This window comes from Camellia sinensis, chromosome 13 (genome assembly GCF_055761805.1).
Source record: "Camellia sinensis isolate YWXY chromosome 13, ASM5576180v1, whole genome shotgun sequence".
NCBI lineage: Eukaryota > Viridiplantae > Streptophyta > Magnoliopsida > Ericales > Theaceae > Camellia > Camellia sinensis.
The window spans coordinates 116,443,262-116,462,776 of NC_138973.1; the positions used below are offsets into that span (position 1 = coordinate 116,443,262).

The 19,515-nt window shown below is 38.5% G+C and overlaps 1 protein-coding gene, 1 long non-coding RNA gene and 1 pseudogene across 4 annotated transcripts; 2 read left to right on the forward strand and 1 right to left on the reverse strand.

Moving 5' to 3' along the window:
* Positions 1–2,172: 2,172 nt before the first annotated feature.
* Positions 2,173–2,934, forward strand: LOC145805654 (WUSCHEL-related homeobox 4 pseudogene; annotated as a pseudogene).
* Positions 2,935–3,025: 91 nt separating this feature from the next.
* LOC114262204 (uncharacterized) lies at positions 3,026–6,548 on the forward strand. 3 transcript variants are annotated; one of them, XR_014349441.1, is made up of 6 exons: positions 3,032–3,344; positions 4,015–4,192; positions 4,928–4,950; positions 5,252–5,290; positions 5,956–5,995; positions 6,093–6,548. It is a non-coding gene; the product is annotated as an uncharacterized LOC114262204 (long non-coding RNA). The 3 variants fall into 3 exon arrangements; XR_014349440.1 differs by having other exon boundaries at positions 3,026–3,344; positions 4,015–4,950; XR_014349439.1 differs by having other exon boundaries at positions 3,033–3,344; positions 5,956–6,548.
* Positions 6,549–7,262: 714 nt separating this feature from the next.
* Positions 7,263–16,794, reverse strand: LOC114306507 (cysteine proteinase mucunain-like). Its single transcript, XM_082900827.1, has 6 exons — positions 16,728–16,794; positions 13,359–13,526; positions 8,159–8,223; positions 7,964–8,054; positions 7,680–7,769; positions 7,263–7,537 (listed from the first exon to the last, which is right to left on the reverse strand). The coding sequence occupies exons 1-6, from the start codon at positions 16,792–16,794 to the stop codon at positions 7,263–7,265; spliced, it is 756 nt and encodes a 251-aa protein (XP_082756953.1).
* Positions 16,795–19,515: the final 2,721 nt, after the last annotated feature.

Sequence of the window (19,515 nt, forward strand, 5' to 3'; positions counted from 1 at the left end):
TCACACAAAATCACATTCATATAGGTTTATTAAAAACAAAGAGTGACCTGCCCTGATACTAATTAAAAAAACTACGTGATTTGTAATTCGTAATAGATTTAATTGCACCAATTCCCAAACAATCAAAACGAACAGTCTAAATCATAAAGCATGTACGAAATTGATTTAGATTGTTGTTTCACAATTAATAAATCGACACAAACAATTTTTAAGTGGAAAAAATCACAGTTGGAGTGCCTCCAATTGTGATAAAAAAAATCACGGGTGAAATGCCATTAATCAATCCACCACAAATTTACCAAACAATTTACACAAACTCTGTAAAATTGTCTTTAACAATCCGTGTCTCTTTCACCAATGCCTTCGTCTCGGAATTGATCAACTTGATGTCGAATCCACAACATCCATGTCAAATCCATGACTACGAGCAGCTTCGAACTCCTTCAAAGTCTTCACGCTCGAATCTTCGGATTCCATCGAAGAAGAACACTTTGAATTGAAAGATCACCCACAAAACCCTTTGATATAAACCATTCAATTCATAGTCTAACCTCTCATAGATATCAAAGGAAACAAACAAAGAACTTTCAGAAGAAAACCCTAAAACCCAAAAAGAAGATTTGGAAGTCGTACCCTAAAGACTGACTTGATCGCAACCTTATAGTAATCAGATTCGCGATCACCGCTCGAGCGTAGGAAGGGCCGCTTGAGCAATGTGACTTAAACGCAGGGTCTTCGCTCGAGCGGTGAAAGTTGTGCTCAAGTGTAAAATCTCAACTCCTAGTACTTTTGCAGATGAGTAAAACTTATGAGAGTATAGCTTCTCCGCTTGAGCGCAACTTTCACCGCTCGAGTGATTAAGCCAAAACACCAGGAAAAATTACAACTTTAAAACCAATGTTTGTTCGCAGAATTGGCAACATGTAGGGACCTAACAGAGTTTATTTCATGCAAGGTATCGACGAGGCATGAGGGTTTATTAGGTGCCATTCCATGCTTGTATCGACGAGACATCATGGTTTATTAGGTGCCATTCCATACTCGTATTGATAAGACATGAGGAATTATTGATTGCCCTTCCATGCTTGAATCGACAAGGCATGGGGATTTATTGAGTGTCATTCCATGCTCGTATCAATGAGGCATGAGGGTTTACATTTGTGTCCTAAGTGGTTCCAAGTCTTTTCAAAAATTTCCAAGATTTGCCAAGTGCTAATTTTTAAAACTTTCCTAAATGCAGTTTCTAAAGTTCTCAATTTTTTTAGATTTTGAGTTACCATGATGGGAATTCTAACCATACAATTTTCTAGTGCCAAGTGTGATTTTGAAAATATTTTTTCTTTCCAATTAATAACCCAGTTGGGAGGAAGTTAAGGGTTCACTTTCCATGTGGGTGCCAACTGATTTGTGTGTTAGTGTTGTGTGATGCCATGGATAGATGATTGAATTCCCAATTAACATGATGTGTCTCAAAAGGTGTGCCAATGCTTGAGCTTGAGTTTAGGATATACCTGTGCCTTGAGGATGTCCAAAAGGTGCCATAGGTTGACCATACGTACGAGGCATGTGGGCCATATGTGTAGCAACATAGGATGTGCGCATGTATATAAGTCCGATATGCACACGCACAATTGGCTAGCGTGAACAAACTTGCCACGACCTGAAGTTAAATTTCCTTCCAAGCTTCATTTCGCTCACTACCACTTTCAAAAACCCCTCTTTTTCCTTCCTAGCTCCTTCATATTCGACCTCGGTGCCCTCTCATCGTCTGATGGTTTGGTGTTCCATTCTACTTTTCAGGTTCCTTGCTCTACGACCTCCGTTTTTACCAAACGGTTACCAATTTTGACCACTTCTCGATCATTCTCAAGTATTCCAGCTATTTCCTTGACTTTCCCGGCTTTTCTTCCATTGTGGCATGCTGTTATAACTTTCCGCGAGCTTTTCAGTGACTTTTTGACTATTTCCATGAATGCCCAAGGTTTTTCCTTATATGTTTGTGAATATTTTCCTATGCATGTTATTCTATTATCATCATTGTCCCATATTGCCCAAAAACACCCATGCATTTTGAATCTTCGACCCATTTTCTGTACTTTTTTGCTATAGTTACCATCTTTCACATCATTTTCTCACTATTTGGCCATTGTGTTGCTTGTGACAGACTCATTGATGGCTGGGCAATTTCTTCCTTTTGACCTTGCCAGTTATGTACCTCTTGCCCATGCTCTGCGGGTTAGGATGGAGCAATTTCACCCTTTTGCTCCCAAGTTGGCCAACAACAACACTGTCACCCCCGCTTTTGATCTTAAGAACTTCATTAGACCTGAAAGTGGGCCAACCAGAAACCTTAGATGCTCCTCTAACCACCACAAGATCATACAATCCAATCAGATGCGAGATTAATCATACTCAATTTTCTCCTTCCATATACTATATCTATCTATCTATACATACATTTCAAGTCAAACTCGATGTGCCATCTTTATAAACCAAACAACTTGAACTTAACTAACATTTTTTTTGTGATGAATGAAATCACTAAATAAAAACATACAAATAATAAGACAACATGCGTAAGCCAAAAATCGATAAGATATTGCATACAAAATCTAAAAATTTTGGTTGCTTGTTGTAGGTGGTGGAGACACTGACACACCCTAGTGGGACAAGGTGGAATCCGATGCAAGAACAAATAGGGATACTAGAGATGCTGTATAGGGGTGGAATGCAGACTCCAAATGCGCAACAAATATAACAAATCACATCCCAACTTGGAAAATATGGAAAGATCAAAGGAAAAAAAATGTGTTTTATGAGTTCCAAAACCACAAGGCCCGCGGGAGGCAAAAGCAGAAGCGCAACAGCCTTGGCCTCAGCCAATGTCCTAGGACTCCATCCATCACCACCACGACCACCACCACTATAACCACTACAAGGAAAAGGAGATATTGCAACGTTTTTTTTATGGCAAACGCCATTAATTGTCAACCAATCACAACGTTTCAAAAAACGCTGTCTTAGAACTCAATTTCACCGTCAAGTCAATTAAACGTTAAAGGGGTTAACAGATGCAACATTGCTCACTCTCGCGAATTTTCTCTCCTTGCTCTCTCCACTGATCTCTATCTCTCGCGAATTCTCTCTCTCCTTGCTCTCACGAATTCACTCTCTCCTTGCGCTCTCCACTGAAAGCTGCCGATGAAGATATACGTTTGAAGTCTCTCTCCTTACTCTCTCCAGTCAATTGCAGGCTCTCCATGGAAATTTTTTGAGGGCTCTCGAGTAGGGTTTGAAGGTTGATTATACGAGATTTGCGTTTCTCTCCTTCTATTCACAAATCTGTAAGTTATCATCATTTCGGACCTGTATATATATATATATATATATTTGCATATGTTTTGTTACTCAGATTTCTAATTTTTCAGATCTGTTTTGGTTAGTCAATTTCTATGCCCTTTCTCTGATATTGAGATATATATATATATATATATGTATATATTTATTTTGAACTGAAGTAAAACACTGTCTGATACTTTCGAATATTTTATAGGCAAACCCTAAAAAATGAAGGGAGTAAAGATCATAAAACACTGTCTTTCAATTAATTATTTTATATGCAGGTTCGGATTTTGATCCCCATCTATCTCTGTCCAGATTCCCCCCCTGATTGAAGGGCTTTCATTTAGCTAATTTTCTGAAGTGTAGTCGTAACCATGAGGAAATTAATACTTTTTGAGTGCCAACATGGTGGAATTCTTGGAAAATAGCTTTTGTTTTTTTATTTTTTTGATAAGCAAGATTTTAAAATTTTGATGAAATAATACAGTCCCTAATATTTGGATTCCACATTATGTAGCTGGGTTCTAGTATCTTGGTCTGATGCATGAAAAAAGACAAGATGCATAAACTACATGCTGATTTGGGTCAAATTTGTTTATTTCATTTCATTGATAAGATGGAAATGGTTCTGGAACTTATTGTTATCTAATATTTTCTTGATAACCAATGCAGATACCTTTTGCTACTAGTTCTTTCTGTTTCTCATTATGCTTCAGCCTTTGAGGAGCTGTCTTGTTTTTCAATATGAATTTGAAGAATCACGCAGGGCGTGGGAAAAGCTTACAATGAGTTGAAACAAGGAGAGCCAACAATTGAACGCTTTTTTGATTTGACCAGGTTCCAATCCAAGGTAAATTTTTGGTTTAATCAACTTTGGTTATTTTCAGTTTCTAAGAAATATGGTTAGGCATAGGCATTCTCTTGAATATAGACGGCCGATAAATGAAAAATAAAAACAGGGCACTGAAGTGTAAACCTTAGGTATTGGGGACATCAAAGTCATTCCTCCAATGACTTTGCTAATTTTCAGTTTCTAAGAAATATGGTTAGGCATTCCCCTTGAATAGACATGTCGATAAATGAAAAATACAAACAGAGCAATAAATGTAAACCTTAGGTATTAAGAACATCAAAGGCATTCCAATGGTGTGAATGTTTACTGGTGTGAATGTTTTTACCTATTGCAACAAAAGACTTCTGGAATTCATGGCACCTTTTCATTTACTGGTGTGAATGTATTTATCTATTGCAAGAAAAGACTCTTGTTTGTTAGTAGCACAGCTGTATTTCACTGGTTAGGAAACTTTGAGAGGGTACTCCAGTTTATTGCAATGTGATAAGGTTGTAATCTGCTGTATTTTGCTGCTCTATAAAAATAATTAGACCTTACTTCGATAGCCATATATATATATAGAATTCGTCCTGCAAATCACATGCATGAATATGCTCAGCAAATTTAGAACTTAAAATGGCCATTGAATTTTAATTAGTTTGTGTTCATCAAATGTCTTTTACGCTGATTTTTAGTAATTAATTATAATTTTTATTGGATATAATATTTATCTTTCTGTGTGTTGATTTTCAGTCACTCAAGCTATTTCAGCCCAGGTACATAATTGTAAATTACCTTGATTTTTTATTATTGTCTTCCTCTTTCAAGGTCCTAGTTTAGGGTTTTCATCTCAGGTACCCTCTCTCTCTCTCTCTCTCTCTCTCTCTCTCTCTCTCTCTCTCTCAGGGTTTTACCTTCGGATCTTTGTTTTGCTGTGTTTTGTTTTTGGCTTCTTCATTTAATCTTTATAGATGAAATATTAAATTTTGACTTAAATTGGTTGAATCGGAAGGAAAATGTTCTGCTTATTGAATAAAAATTGATTCTTTTTTATTGTGGTTTCTGTTGTGGTGACAGTACATAAATCTGAAGAAAGGAAAAAGTTTCAGCCATGAGGTATGCCAATTTCTGATTTTGTTATCTGGAGTTTCTTTGGTTCTGTTTATGGTGTCCAATTCACTCCAAAAATTGTAACAAAGTGTATTTGTTTTTCTAAATTGTTTGTATAAATTTTGTAACTTTATTAATCTTAGGGTCTATTTTTCTGCTCATGGTTGAATGCATTTAATATGAAGTTGGGTGATGTGGGTATGACTGAGATTTTTACCATCAACTCAAAAAAAAAAAAAAAAAAAAAAAAAAAAAAAAAAGAAGATCTTTCTTTATGATTGAGCCTGGGATTTAAAGTTTTCATTGATCTTTCTTAGAAAGTGGAACTTGTTAGTTTATTGCTGTTGTTATCTTCAGAATTTGAATGTGTGTTGTTAGCTTGTTTAAATTTATTTATTTATTTTTTTTCGTAGATTTTTAGGCTATGCTCCAGTTTATACCCAGATTAACACATTTTATTAGTTTTCTTGTATTCTAGGCACCAGCATGTTTTTTTTTAAAAATTTCTGGCTATGTTGTATCAAAGTCAGTGCATTTACATTTTATAGTCATCTAATTCGAACAACTAGTATGCATTCATTTGCTCTTTTACATTTTAGAAATGCAGGTGTCTCTATTGCTACTTTCCATTTTTATCCTTTCTAATGCGGCTGCTTTTTCCTCTTCTACAGTAAGCTTCAGAGTGATGCCTTGAGGGAAGCCATTACCAAAGTCTCTCTGTACTCATGTATATATGTATGCTTATAATTGTTTGTATTTTAGTATCTGTGATTATGGCACTGATGGTGTTTCTATTGACAAGTTGCAGTTAAATTGGCTCAATGTTCAACTTGAAAAATGTCTCTTGTTTCAAGCATTTGACCTCTGTGAGAAGTTGGTGCTACATTCTAACATTCTCTTCTTCTGTGTTTCTCATGGCATATCTGCCTAGCCTTGCTCTTTCCCCTGGCATCAACCACAGCCACATCCCCCTCCGGCACCATCTCCTTCTCTGCCTACCCCAACCCTCACCACCAAACACTATCACCCCTTTCCACTTCACTGTCTATTCCCAACAGCTGAACACCACCACCAACCACTGTTCCAACGCTACCACCACAAAAACAACCCACCACCAAACCCTCTATCAACACCACCACAATCTAATCACCACCAACATTAAACTCAGTAGCTAGTATTACGGATGAATTAACCAAAACTCTTCTAGTGATGATTAGAGTCGATTACTTGATATTTTAATAACTCAGTACTTTTCATTTTTTTACACTACTCTTTAGTTCTTCTCAATCAAACTCGAAGAACAACTGACAAGCAAGTATTAAAGCAACTCAGACCTGTGATTGTTAATAGAGAGGTCATAATAATGTTGTCTGAATGGAAGAGAGGGAAGATGCATAGGGCGGTACTGTGGGGAAGTTGGGGGTGGGTTCGGTGGTGGAGTGAGTTTAATGGTGGTGATCCTGTGGATGGAGATCTCCATTCATGTTCTGGGTTTGTATTGAAATAGCGTTAATATATATTGTGAAGCTATAGAGAAAGAAGGATGGGTCGGATTGGCATTGGGAACAAGAAAGAGATACTACCAACTGGCTGAGGTGGCACACCGTAATTGGGAACAGGAAAAAGTTAATTCCTTTTAGATTTATTCATCCACAATAATGTAATAAGAGAATTGGATTTTATATTAGAGAAAGTTATTAAAAAGTCCAACCGAATAGGGTGTAAGTCATTAGGTCCAGTGAATATTTTTTTGTTGATGACAGATTCAATCTTTTTGTTTGTTTTAAAGGATATTTAGTTTTTAATTTTATTCTATTTTTTCTATCGGTTCAAAACAGATCTGTCTTATCTCTTAATTTTATTTTTTATTTTTATTTGTTGCAATCTGTTTCTTCATCATCATCATCAATAATTTTTATTTTTAGTTTTTTTCTATATATTCAAAATAGATCTATCTTTTTGACATTTTTTTTATTTGTTACAAAATAGATGGGCCAGGGTTTGGGGGATTTTGACCATTCTTGATAGGATAAGAGGCCTCCATTGCAATTCCACATTTTCCAGTGTAACCCGTATTACGCTCCATCTTGATGTGGCCACTCTCTCCCCAGCTTGCACCCCATGAATTCTTGACAATCCAGTATTTCACACCATTCTCTGTACCATATCCAACAGCAGTAACACCATGGTCTAGCGTTGTCCTGCATTTCCCTGAGAATATACCCTGAAGATATAGTAAATAAATGAAGGATTAGATTACTCAGGTATTTCATCAACTTCCAACAACTTACCACTCTGCTGTTTCAATGCCTTTACTTTGTGTTCGAAGAGGAATTTCAAAAAATTTGTAGTCAAGCAGGCAGTGCAAGGCAATATGGTCATCTACAATAAGTACCATCGAACTCATTTCTGATGGATTGTTGAATCGTTTGGGACATAGAGGGATTTATAAAATGTAACCTCATGAGTGAAGCAATTGTTTTCACTAGAACAAAAATATCATAGCAGCACAAATGTTTATATAATTGGATAACAATCTTTATGTCATGTACAAATAATCTACACACAACTGCAATTTTCTAAAGATGCAGGCTTTCTAAATTCAAATAATTAAAAGATTTATCATCATCATAATCTAAACTTCCAAACAAAAACCAAGATAGAAACTTACAGTCTAACGGGTTGATTTGCCACTGCCTTTTGCAATGCCTTTCTCGTTGTTTTCAGGAACGTCTTCATAATCATCAATTCTAACAACCTTTGTATTTTTCTGTATAAACAATAATTCATTCACAAAGAATGATATGAAGTCTTGTTTTTTTCACCATGTACATTATTCTTGATCACTCAATTAAAGAAGAACTTGATTCAAACCCTGTATTGGTCGCATGTCCCATCTCTAGCTTTATAGGGGTAATCTTCCTCGCTATCAATACCACCATTGTGTTGCAGATCGGGGGCACACCAGGGAACTCAAACAAGCAATAACACACAAGATTTAACGTGGTTCGGCAAGTCGCCTACGTCCACGGGTAGCGGATTCACTATATTGAACAAAATGGTAAGAATTACAACACTCTCTGTAATTCTCTCTCTCTCTCTTTGCTCTCTAAGCTCACACCTCTCTGTTATCTCAGCTGTTCATCTCAACTCTCCTTAGCTTCTCTATATATAGAGATTACAAATGCAAGAGAAAGTCTTTGAAATGAGCTGGCTGCCAGCCCATTGTTGTGCTTTCGGTGGCTTTCCAGATTGATGCTTCACATGGCTTCTCATGGCCTCATGGCCAACTCACATGGCCTCATGGCTTCCCCACCATGTAGCTGGCTGCCACTTTCCATCACATGGCCAGAATCTGTAGCCAATTTTCAACAAATCTCCACCTTGGCGAGGATTCTCTTATCCAACATAGTGATCGATCAACATTGCCATGCACCCGAAGGTGCTCAGTTCCGAGAGATGTTGACCAAGTCCAAACAATGTTGGAACTTGATCCCAGAAACTACCTTTGTGAGCATATCGGCCGGATTATCTGCAGTACCAATCTTTTGAAGCAGAATATCCCCTGCATTCACAATTTCTCGGATGAAATGGAAACGAACATCAATGTGCTTGGTGCGGGCATGATGAACCTAGTTCTTTGCCAAACAAATGGCACTCTGACTGTCACAAAACACCTCAACGTGCTTCTGAACAATTCCCAAGTCTTCAATCAACCCATGTAGCCAAATAGCTTCCTTAAAGGCTTCCGTCACTGCCATGTACTCTGCCTCTGTAGTAGACAAAGCCACCGTTAACTGAAGCGTTGACCTCCAACTTACTGGCCCTTTAGCAAGTGTAAATAAATACCTTGTTGTTGACCGGCGTTTGTCTAAGTCACCAGCATAATCTGAGTCCACATATCCTTCCAAATTCTGCCCGAGTCGGTTATCTCTCTCGAACTTCAATCCCAGATTGACCGTGCCATGTATGTACCTTAGGATCCATTTCACTGCCTGCCAGTGATCTTTTCCTGGATCATGCATATACCTGCTTACCATACTCACAGCATGCGAGATGTCAGGCCGTGTACAAACCATAGCATACATTAATGCACCAACTGCATTTGCATATGGAACCTGTGCCATATGCTTCCGTTCTTCTTCTGTGCGTGGAGACAACGAAGCACTAAGCTTGAAATGAGGGGCCAATGGTGTACTTACAGATTTGGTTTTCCCATTGATGCCAAATCTGTCTAACACCTTTTTCAGATACTGGGTTTGTGTCAGACAAACCGTGCCCTTCTTCCTGTCTCTCTCGATCTCCATGCCAAGAACTTTCTTTGCTTCTCCCAAATCCTTCATTTCAAACTCCTTTGCTAACTGTGCCTTGAGTTTGTCAATCTCCACCTTGCTCGTAGATGCAATCAGCATATCATCTACATATAAGAGCAAATAGATGAAGGAACCGTCGGGAAGCTTACGGAAATATACACAATGATCAAATTGAATTCTTGTGTATTCTGTCTCCATCATGAACCGATCAAATCGCTTGTACCACTGTCTCGGGGATTGCTTCAATCCGTACAACGATTTGTTCAGCTTACAGGCCCAATTCTCTTTTCCAGCAATTTTGAAACCATCTGGCTGGGCATGTATATCTCCTCTTCAAGATCTCCATGTAAGAAGGCAGTTTTGACGTCGAGTTGGGCGAGCTCGAGATCAAACTGTGCAACCAAAGCTAACAAGATGCGAATAGACGTGTGCTTCACAACAGGTGAGAATACCTCATTGTAGTCTATTCCTTCCTTCTGAGCATAGCCTTTAGCTACCAATCTAGCTTTGAATCTGATGTTGTCTCTGCCTGGAATGCCTTCCTTCTTGGTGTAAACCCACTTACACCCAATTGCTTTCTTGCCTTTTGGAAGTTGCACCAACTCCCAAGTCTGGTTCTTGTGAAGTGACCCGATCTCTTCATCCATAGCCTCCTTCCATTTGACACTTTCTGCATTATGCACGGCTTCTTTGAAAGTGCAAGGAACATTGTCTTCAATGATTAGAAGTGCATAGGCTACCATATCGGTCATCCAACTGGGTTGCTTAGTAACCCTTTTTCCTTTCCTGATTGCAATGGGTTCTGATTGTTGCGGAGCCTCTGGATCTTCATTTTCATCTGAACTCTCTTCAGAGCTATCCTCTGAGACTTCTTCAGGATGGTTGATTGGCTGACTAGTCTTTGCTGGAGTCTCAAACTCCACCTGCACTGACTTCTTCAATGCTTCCTCATTCTGTTGAGGATCTGGTTGCTTCAGCATTGCAGACTCATCAAAGGTAACGTCTCTTGTGATGAGAACTTTCTTTGATTCAGGGCACCACAGTCTGTATCCCTTGACACCGTCACCGAAGCCCAAGAAGATGGCTTTCTTGGCTCTTGGATCCAACTTAGATTCTGTAACATGAAAATATGCTGGACATCCAAAGATACGTAACTGATCATAATCAGTAACTGGGACTCCTGACCATACCTCCATGGGAGTCTTCCCATCTAATGCTGCAGTAGGTAGTCTGTTGACAAGATGACGAGCATAGTTCAATGCCTCGCCCCAAAATGCCATGCTCAATCCAGACTGTGACAGCATACACCGGACTTTCTCCACCAAAGTGCGGTTCATGCGTTCTGCAACTCCATTCTGCTGCGGTGTTCCAGGAACTGTGAAATGTCTCACTATCCCTGCATTCTGGCAAACCTCAAAGAAGGGATCTGATGTATATTCTCCACCATTGTCAGATCTGAGCTTCTTGATCCGTCTGCCTGTCTGGGTCTCAATCATCTTCTTCCACGTAAGAAAGATGTCTAAGACTTCATCTTTGTGTTTCATTGTATAAATCCAAACTCTTCTAGAGAAATCATCAATGAACAACACAAAGTAGTGTTTACCTCCCAACGAAGCATTCTTGGAAGGACCCCATACGTCGGTGTGGACGTAGGCTAGAATCCCTTTGGTACGGTGAATTGCAGTACCAAACTTGATTCTTGTTTGCTTGCCCAATACATAATGCTCGCAGAACTCAAGCTTCCCCGTCTTGGCGCCTTTCAACAGGCCTTGCTTTACCAACCCTTGTAAAGCCTTCTCACCGACATGCCCTAGGCGCATGTGCCAAAGTTTGGAAGTGTTTGATGCATCATCTTCTGAGCTGGAACTGGTGGAGACAGCCACTCTCCCTGTGACTGTAGAGCCATCTAGGAAATATAAATTTCCCTGTCGAGTACCCTTCATTGCAACCAATGCTCCTCGAACAACTTTAAGGACTCCACCTTCCATAGTTACTCTGTAACCTTTGGAGTCTAAAACTCCCACTGAGATGAGATTCTTGGTTAGATCTGGTACATACCGTACATCTTCAAGAATTCTGATTGTTCCATCATGGATCTTCAGTTTAATTGTTCCAATCCTCTTTGTCTGGCAAGCTTGGTCGTTGCCCATCAGCACAACTCCTCCATCGAACTCTCGTAAGCTCGAGAACCACTGCTTGTTAGGACACATATGGAATGAACATCCGGAATCTATTGTCCATTCATCAGACTGGCCATATGATGAAACTGTGAAGGCTCCTCCTTCATCATTATCTCCATCTCGTGCAATATTCACATTCTCTTCTGTCTTGTCTTTATTTGGACAATCTTTTGCCCAATGCCCCTTCTGGCGATAAGCTGCACACTCGTCTTTTGCAAGACGTCTTTTGTCTGAAGGTTTCCCCCTGGATTTTAAGCGAGACTTTCCTCGCCCTGTATTTCTTCTGTTATTTGTTCTGCCTCTGACTGTTAATGCCTCGGATGTTGAGTCCCTGTTTGCAGACTTATCTTTCCTTCTGAACTCATTGTTCACCAAGGCGTTTGCAACATCAATATACTTGATCTTCTCTTTACCATACAGTAAAGTAGTAGTGAGATGATCATACGAGTCAGGCAAGGAATTTAACAATAATAGTGCTTTGTCTTCATCACCAACTTGATCATCCAAATTCTTCAAATCCGTAATAATTTTGTTGAAGTTATTTAGGTGTTCGTTCATCGAAATACCTTTAATGTAGTCGAAACGAAACAACCTCTTCCTCAAGTAGAGCCGGTTCTCAATGCTCTTTGTCATGAACTTATCTTCCAGCGCCTTCCAAAGCTTCTTCGCAATATCATAATCTGTAAAGGCATACTTCTCCTCTTTTGCAAGGTAAAGTCGGATGGAACTGCAGGCCAGGAGATTCACCCTCTCCCATTCTATCTCATCCAGGTCATCTGGTTTGTCTCCTAGAGTGAAGTGCAGGTTCATTTGGACAAGCATATCCTTAACTTCGCATATCCACATGCCGAAGTTGCTGCTTCCATCGAACTTCTCTACCTCGAACTTGGCATGGGACACCGGGGTCCAATGCCTAGAAGTGCTTGTACTGGCTGAATTACTTACGGACTCGGTTGATCTAGATTCTGCCATTTTTTAGAAACTTCAATTCAAAAAACTGACCGTACAGATGTGTCCGGAATACTCCAAATAGTTGGGAAGCACTATTGGATCGTCAAAAACGGACTCCGAATGGCTCCGATCTGGCAAAAACACTTTGGACGGGTCAGATCTGCAGAATCTGGTGCGCTGAGATGCACCGGATAATTTCTCCGGTCAACGTCCGGGGGCACACCAGGGAACTCAAACAAGCAATAACACACAAGATTTAACGTGGTTCGGCAAGTCGCCTACGTCCACGGGTAGCGGATTCACTATATTGAACAAAATGGTAAGAATTACAACACTCTCTGTAATTCTCTCTCTCTCTTTGCTCTCTAAGCTCACACCTCTCTGTTATCTCAGCTGTTCATCTCAACTCTCCTTAGCTTCTCTATATATAGAGATTACAAATGCAAGAGAAAGTCTTTGAAATGAGCTAGCTGCCAGCCCATTGTTGTGCTTTCGGTGGCTTTCCAGATTGATGCTTCACATGGCTTCTCATGGCCTCATGGCCAACTCACATGGCCTCATGGCTTCCCCACCATGTAGCTGGCTGCCACTTTCCATCACATGGCCAGAATTTGTAGCCAATTTTCAACACATTGTTGATGATGAACTCAAAAGCATAGTCCATGAGACCCCCATCGCATCCTTCGTTATAAGATTTATCACAGTCCACTAGCTCTTGTCCTGATAGCGAGATCAAATCGCCAGTCACAATCTTGTTAATCCCTTCCACAGCAATTGTTGAAAATGCCCAGTAACTTCCTTCATTTCCAAATCAATCAATACACATTATTAAATCACAACACAATGCTTACGGAAATATGAATTAAGTCCACAAAAACTTTGGTTGAATCTTTTTTCTCTTTCCGTCCTCTGTCTCTTTTTTTTTTTTTTTGTTCCTTCCCACAAAGAGTTGAGGGCTTCGTAATTAGATTATACTTTGAACAAATCATTAAGGTTGATGTTAATTCAATAAAATGAAGTATTAGTTTCAAGCCATTGACTCTCAAGATGGAATCTTTCCCTTGTAATGTACATCCTTCTTAGCATGGAAGCTGAGAAGACAATTTTCAACAATAAGTTTTCAGTTAAATGAGCATTATAGCCTTTGTTATTTTTCAATTTAAAATTGCCATGAATCTTTTAATCTAAGTTGATTTAATTCAAATTCCAAGTTAATTAACCAAATATAAATGTGCAAAAAAGGAAAAATCAATCAAATCAAGAAATTACGTCAAAAAATCCAAAATGGAAAAAAATAATAATAAATAAACATGGACAGAAATACTATAATCAAGATCAAGCACAAAACTTACAAAAAAATCCAAAACGCAAATATCCTAACTACTCAACACCCAATTCCGTAATCCGATTTGCCACATCTATCCAATCTCACACTTGTACCTTTATATCCGATTTTTTATTCACCCAAAAAAAATCTTCACTAGTTACATTAACCACACGCATATAATTCTCCAAGCTTCAAATTCAATCAATGTTTATGCAATACTAATAAGTCTATATGCAATACTAATAAGTCTTTATGCACAAGGTTTCTTTTAAAAATATGAAAGAAGTGTATAGACTAAACTCACTCAATTTCTCCTAATGCATAATACAAACTCAACTCTGTGTTCAAATTCTGAACAAATAAGCCAAGCAGACATGTATAAAAATGAAACCTATTAAGGGAACAAGGACTCAAAAATACAAAGAATTTTGTTCAGACAATCCATCCTTTCTTTTGAACTATGAGGCCTTGTTAATCCCATGAATTAGTGTAGGATTAGTTATCCAATTAAATTAGTAACATCACCATTTATTATGTATTTATTATTTTATTTTTTTCATACTTGAAATTATAATCCCAACCCCTCTCAATATTAAAAATAAGTTAATTTTGTCGAATTGAATATCCGCCGTACCTGTAATCTGATTAATAAAATTTGCAATCAAATATGAGATGGTGAGTCTCTCTCTCTCTCTCTCTCTCTCTCTCTCTCTCTCTCGAGTTTGTGAGATCCAAGCTAGGGGTGGCTAGAAATTAGGAGGAAAGGAGGGGACTAGCGGGGCTGGGGATGGTTGGCTCTGACGGGATCCCTCCTTTATTTTCTCTCTCTTTCTCTGCATGTTTTGTTAATTTTATTTCATTTTTAATCCAAAACAACGTTCTTTTGGCAATACTCTAGGAACTACTATAAGAAATCTACTCTAGAGGTTCCTTGCGCGAAAGGCATAACTCTAATATGTCTAAACAGCTTCTTCGTGTCTTTCTTCACAGCTAGCTGTTAGCATTGTAATTGAAACTTCCAATTAAGAGAACCAAATCTTCAGCAAACCACAACTACAAATGCATACAATTTCCACGTTGGATCTTCTATTCTAATGTTTTTTTCCCATTTTTCTGTGTACTATTGGATCGTTTGCAATTGAAAACCAAGCTAAATGACAAGGGAGAAAAATATAGTGACACAAATTGTGAGGGATAGTGATTTTTGAATAAGAAAGCCTGTGCCTAGTTTATTTGTCTCCAATGAAGTTCATGACAACGTGTGATCGTATAGGAAGAATAAGATTTTGGGGAACAGAAATAAGATTTTTGGGAGAGAAGACTCAATTCTGTGTCATGCTTTAATCTTACTGTTTTATCTTTTTCATAACTAAAGTCTAGATAAAGAACAAGATTATCTGTTAAATAGTTTCACAACCAATATGCAAAAATCTATCTCAAATTTTAGAAGTATGAATCCTTCCTGTCTATTAAGTCTCGTTTGGGAGTTGAATTTTTCTTTTTTTTTTTTGTGGTGTTTTTTTTTTTTTTCTTTTTTTATGAGTTGTAAAAAAAAGTTTTTTAGAAAAAAAATTTCGAAATAAATTTCTGAAAATTAAATGAAACATGGCTAATTTCTTTGATAATGGTTTTTGTTAGTTGTATCGAAAACTATGATTTAGATTTTTGATTTTTTTTATACTATTTTTAAATTTATTTTTTTATACTTGCCGGCTATTTTAGTCAAAATGTCAAGTTATCAAACGGCACGTAAAGCACATAATAAACATTTGGGGTAATAGTAAAAAAAAATTAAAAATAAAAGAAGTACTAAACTATTTGTCATCAACTAAAAAAGCTAAGGGGTTGTTTGAGATATTCTAAATAAGTATACTTTTTAACTTTTTGGACTAAAAAGTTGAGAAAAAAAATATATAGTTGTTTGGGATAACTTTTTGACTTTTTCTGAAAAAATATATATTAAAAAATTATATAAATTAATGTATAGGAGAAGTTTGGGTAGAGTGGGCAGTACAGTGGGCAGAGTAGTGTATAGGAAAAGCTTACCTCCTTTTCAGGCATTGAATTGGATGGTGTAGTTCGGCCCATGGGGGCCCACCATGGGTCCCATTTTGCTAATCGGAACCGTTTAATATGTAGAACTCGTTGAATACTATATGCTCGTAAAAAAATCACATTAATCGGATATCGATAGCTATCTGATCGGATTAGTTTTTTTGTCAACCGTTAACTATAACACCAGTCATTTTTTATACAAAACTGATTTGATCATGCAATTAGCGATATCTGATCAACGTGATTTTTTACAGGCACATATTACTCGACGATTTCTGCAAATTGAACGGTTCAGATTATCAAAATGAAACCTGTGATGGGCCCCCACGGGCCAAACAGTACCATCTTGTTTGCTTCTCCGCCTGTGTCCCTTTGTACAAACGGTGGGTAGCTAAAGTACAACTCACGTGACATGTGAGTTATACTTTTTTTTTAAATTAATTTTTATATATATATTTTTTTGTGAATAGTGATAACTTTCTAATTTTTTTAGTAACTTTTTAGCTTTTTGATTTTTTTGAGGCATGCCAAACTAGCCCTAAATATTACATCAATTTTTTTCACTTACTAGTACATATGGTCATTTTCCCCTGCTTTGCTCCCGCTACATATCTTGCCTCGCTCTGCATGGGTTTTCCCTGCTCCGATGAAAAAGTGGGCGGGTACGAGTTTTGCTTCCCCCATCCCTATTATATTTATTAGATGTATTTATATGTATATAATATATATATAATTTAATTTTTTTTCTTTATAATAAAATTAAAACATTAAAACATTATTCTTATTAGTAATTTTTGCCCATTTATTTTATATCTTATATCTTATAATATCCATTAATTATTGTGAGAGGCAAAAATAGAGTTTCATTCTGAGCAGAAAATGTGCAAAATCTGAGCAGGATTTACACATAGTAGAATTAAATCGAGCAAAGACGCTTTGACGAGCAAATTAGCAGGTCCATAAGACCAAGGGACCAGGACTAGAGGTCCAAGTCCAAACATGCAGGTTCAAGACTAGAGGACCAGATTCAGAGGTCTAGGACCAGAGGACTAGATTCAGAGGTCCTGGATCAGAGAAGACCAGAGGTCCAGGTACAAACATGTAGGTTCAGGACTAGAGGACCAGATCCAGAGGTTCAAGACCAGAGATGACTAGAGGACCAGGACCGGAGGTCCACATCCAGACATACGGATCCAAGGCCAGAGGACCAGGTCTAGAGGTCCAAGGGACCAAGCCCAGAAAACCAAGTCCAAAAGGCATAGCCCTAAAGGGCAGACTTGGGCAAAGCTTGGTCCTTACTTTATGGGCTAACTACTCTTAGAGATCTACACTAGTAGAACATGATCCAACAAAAAGTTAGCTAAACGTGAGGAGTGGCTAGGGAAATGGAACCAATTCCAACAGTCATTTTAAAGGCTATATACACCAAGTGAGGGAAAAGAAAAAAAAGAAGACAATTAATTACCACCATTTTGGATTGCTCTTATTATTAAATTTTCTTACTCCATAACTTTCAAGTTTACTAACTTAAGCATCAGAGAGTCCTCTTGCTTCCCATCAGTCGAGTTCTTCATATTTGTTTAAGTGTTTAAGATGAGGTTCAACCGTGTTCATGTGTAGACGTCCCCGAACGTCCCAGGAGGGAATCCCCCCCCGTTTTGTTCATATGGGCTCACTACAGTTCGGACTCAAAAGTCATGGTCCTGTATCTAATCTCGTAGAGTGCAATGCAAGACCGATGAATCATCAAAGAGTCCAAATCTGACAAATCGTTTTTTTGAAAACATATTTTTTTGAAAGAAGTGCCAAACATGGACTGCTTTGCCAGATACAGAGTCGCCACCTAAATATTTTATTTTGGGAAATTTAGGAAACCCTGACTCGTTGCCTAAGGCCACGTGTCCGTCATCACCAAAGTTGCCTCGGCTCGTGAACTTGGGTACGATTGGGGAAGGTCACTTCGTGAGCACCCCCGCTTGCCCGATCAAAGATCGGCCTCTACTAACCATGATATCTAGTTTTGAAAACATTATGCGTTTCTATTCCGATTAATTAGCTAGAATTACTGTGTGATGCGCATAGCAAAACAAGTATAGACTAGATCGCCTAATTTGGAACAAAGCATTGCATATCCGTTTGTTTGGAAATGTTTGAAGTTTGCTACTCGCAAGTAGGCTAAAATGCGGATTTCAATGAATTATCCCAATTCAAGTAATCCAACCTTCACCCACAGGCATTCAGGCAGGTATATCACATAAGCATATAGCCACATGGTAAGCATGCTATCATGTTAACATTCACACTCATGCGAGATGCTAAAGCATAAAGACTCACATTGTATTCCAAGCCAAAACAGAGAACTCGTTAGCAATCATGCATGATCCAAGTCCATGTTAAGTGCCTAATGTATCGCATACAGAATGCAGTCTAGAATAGGCTCGGCTAATCCTAGGGCGGCATGTGAAATGCAACAGATAACACGTATTCAAGTTAGATTTGAAATACTATGCAGTTAGTATGGTGCGCCGAGCCCGGTGCATGCAATACAGATGAATGAATGCACGCATGCATAGCATAAGGTATGCTAATTGAAGTATGCCCTAAATCTAACCATCATAAGCGAGTAAATAAAATGGAGAAAGAAATGGGGTTAGAAGACATGCACACACGCACCCACACTTATTACAAATTTGCCCTCACTCGGAGGGACCGAATAAATAATACAAGCCACCTAATTAACTAACTCACAAGCTAATTAATTATTACAGAACCAAATTGAATAACTAGTTACAACTAATTATTACACAACTTAATTAATTAACGAATCAATTAACTAATTAATGAATGACAACAAGCAGGTAGGGAAAGCAGTAAACGGTGTTATTCCAGCTCTGTTTAAAGAAGAGGAGGGTATGCATGCTCGTTTTGGTTCTTCGCCTCGAAACGCCTTCCGGTTGCTCTTTAGAGGCTCTGTTTGCAGGGTGTCTTCCAGCGCTTGTTGCTGGACCTTACCAAAACACTGCAGGGGAAGTCACCAGTGGCCTGCCGGCCATGTAAGGATCACTGCTGGCCAAAGGTGGTCCATTGCCGGCCAAGGGTGGCACACTGCTGGCCATCAGTGACAGGCTACCGGCCACTGGTGTGCTGTGACATCAAACTGCAACGAAGCACAAAATAGAGAAAAGGGAGGGTTTTCCAAGGATATGTACGCATCGTGGCACTCCAAATCACCTCAAGACATCAAGGGAGAAGCCTAGTCGGATCCACAACCATCAATCACGCATCCCGATGCATGATGGCCAAAGATCCAACTTATGCCAATCAATATGAAAATGAATGCACAAATAAAGCAAGTAAAGCCTGGAACTCTATCATGAATCGTCAAGAGCTTCGGCGACCGAGAAT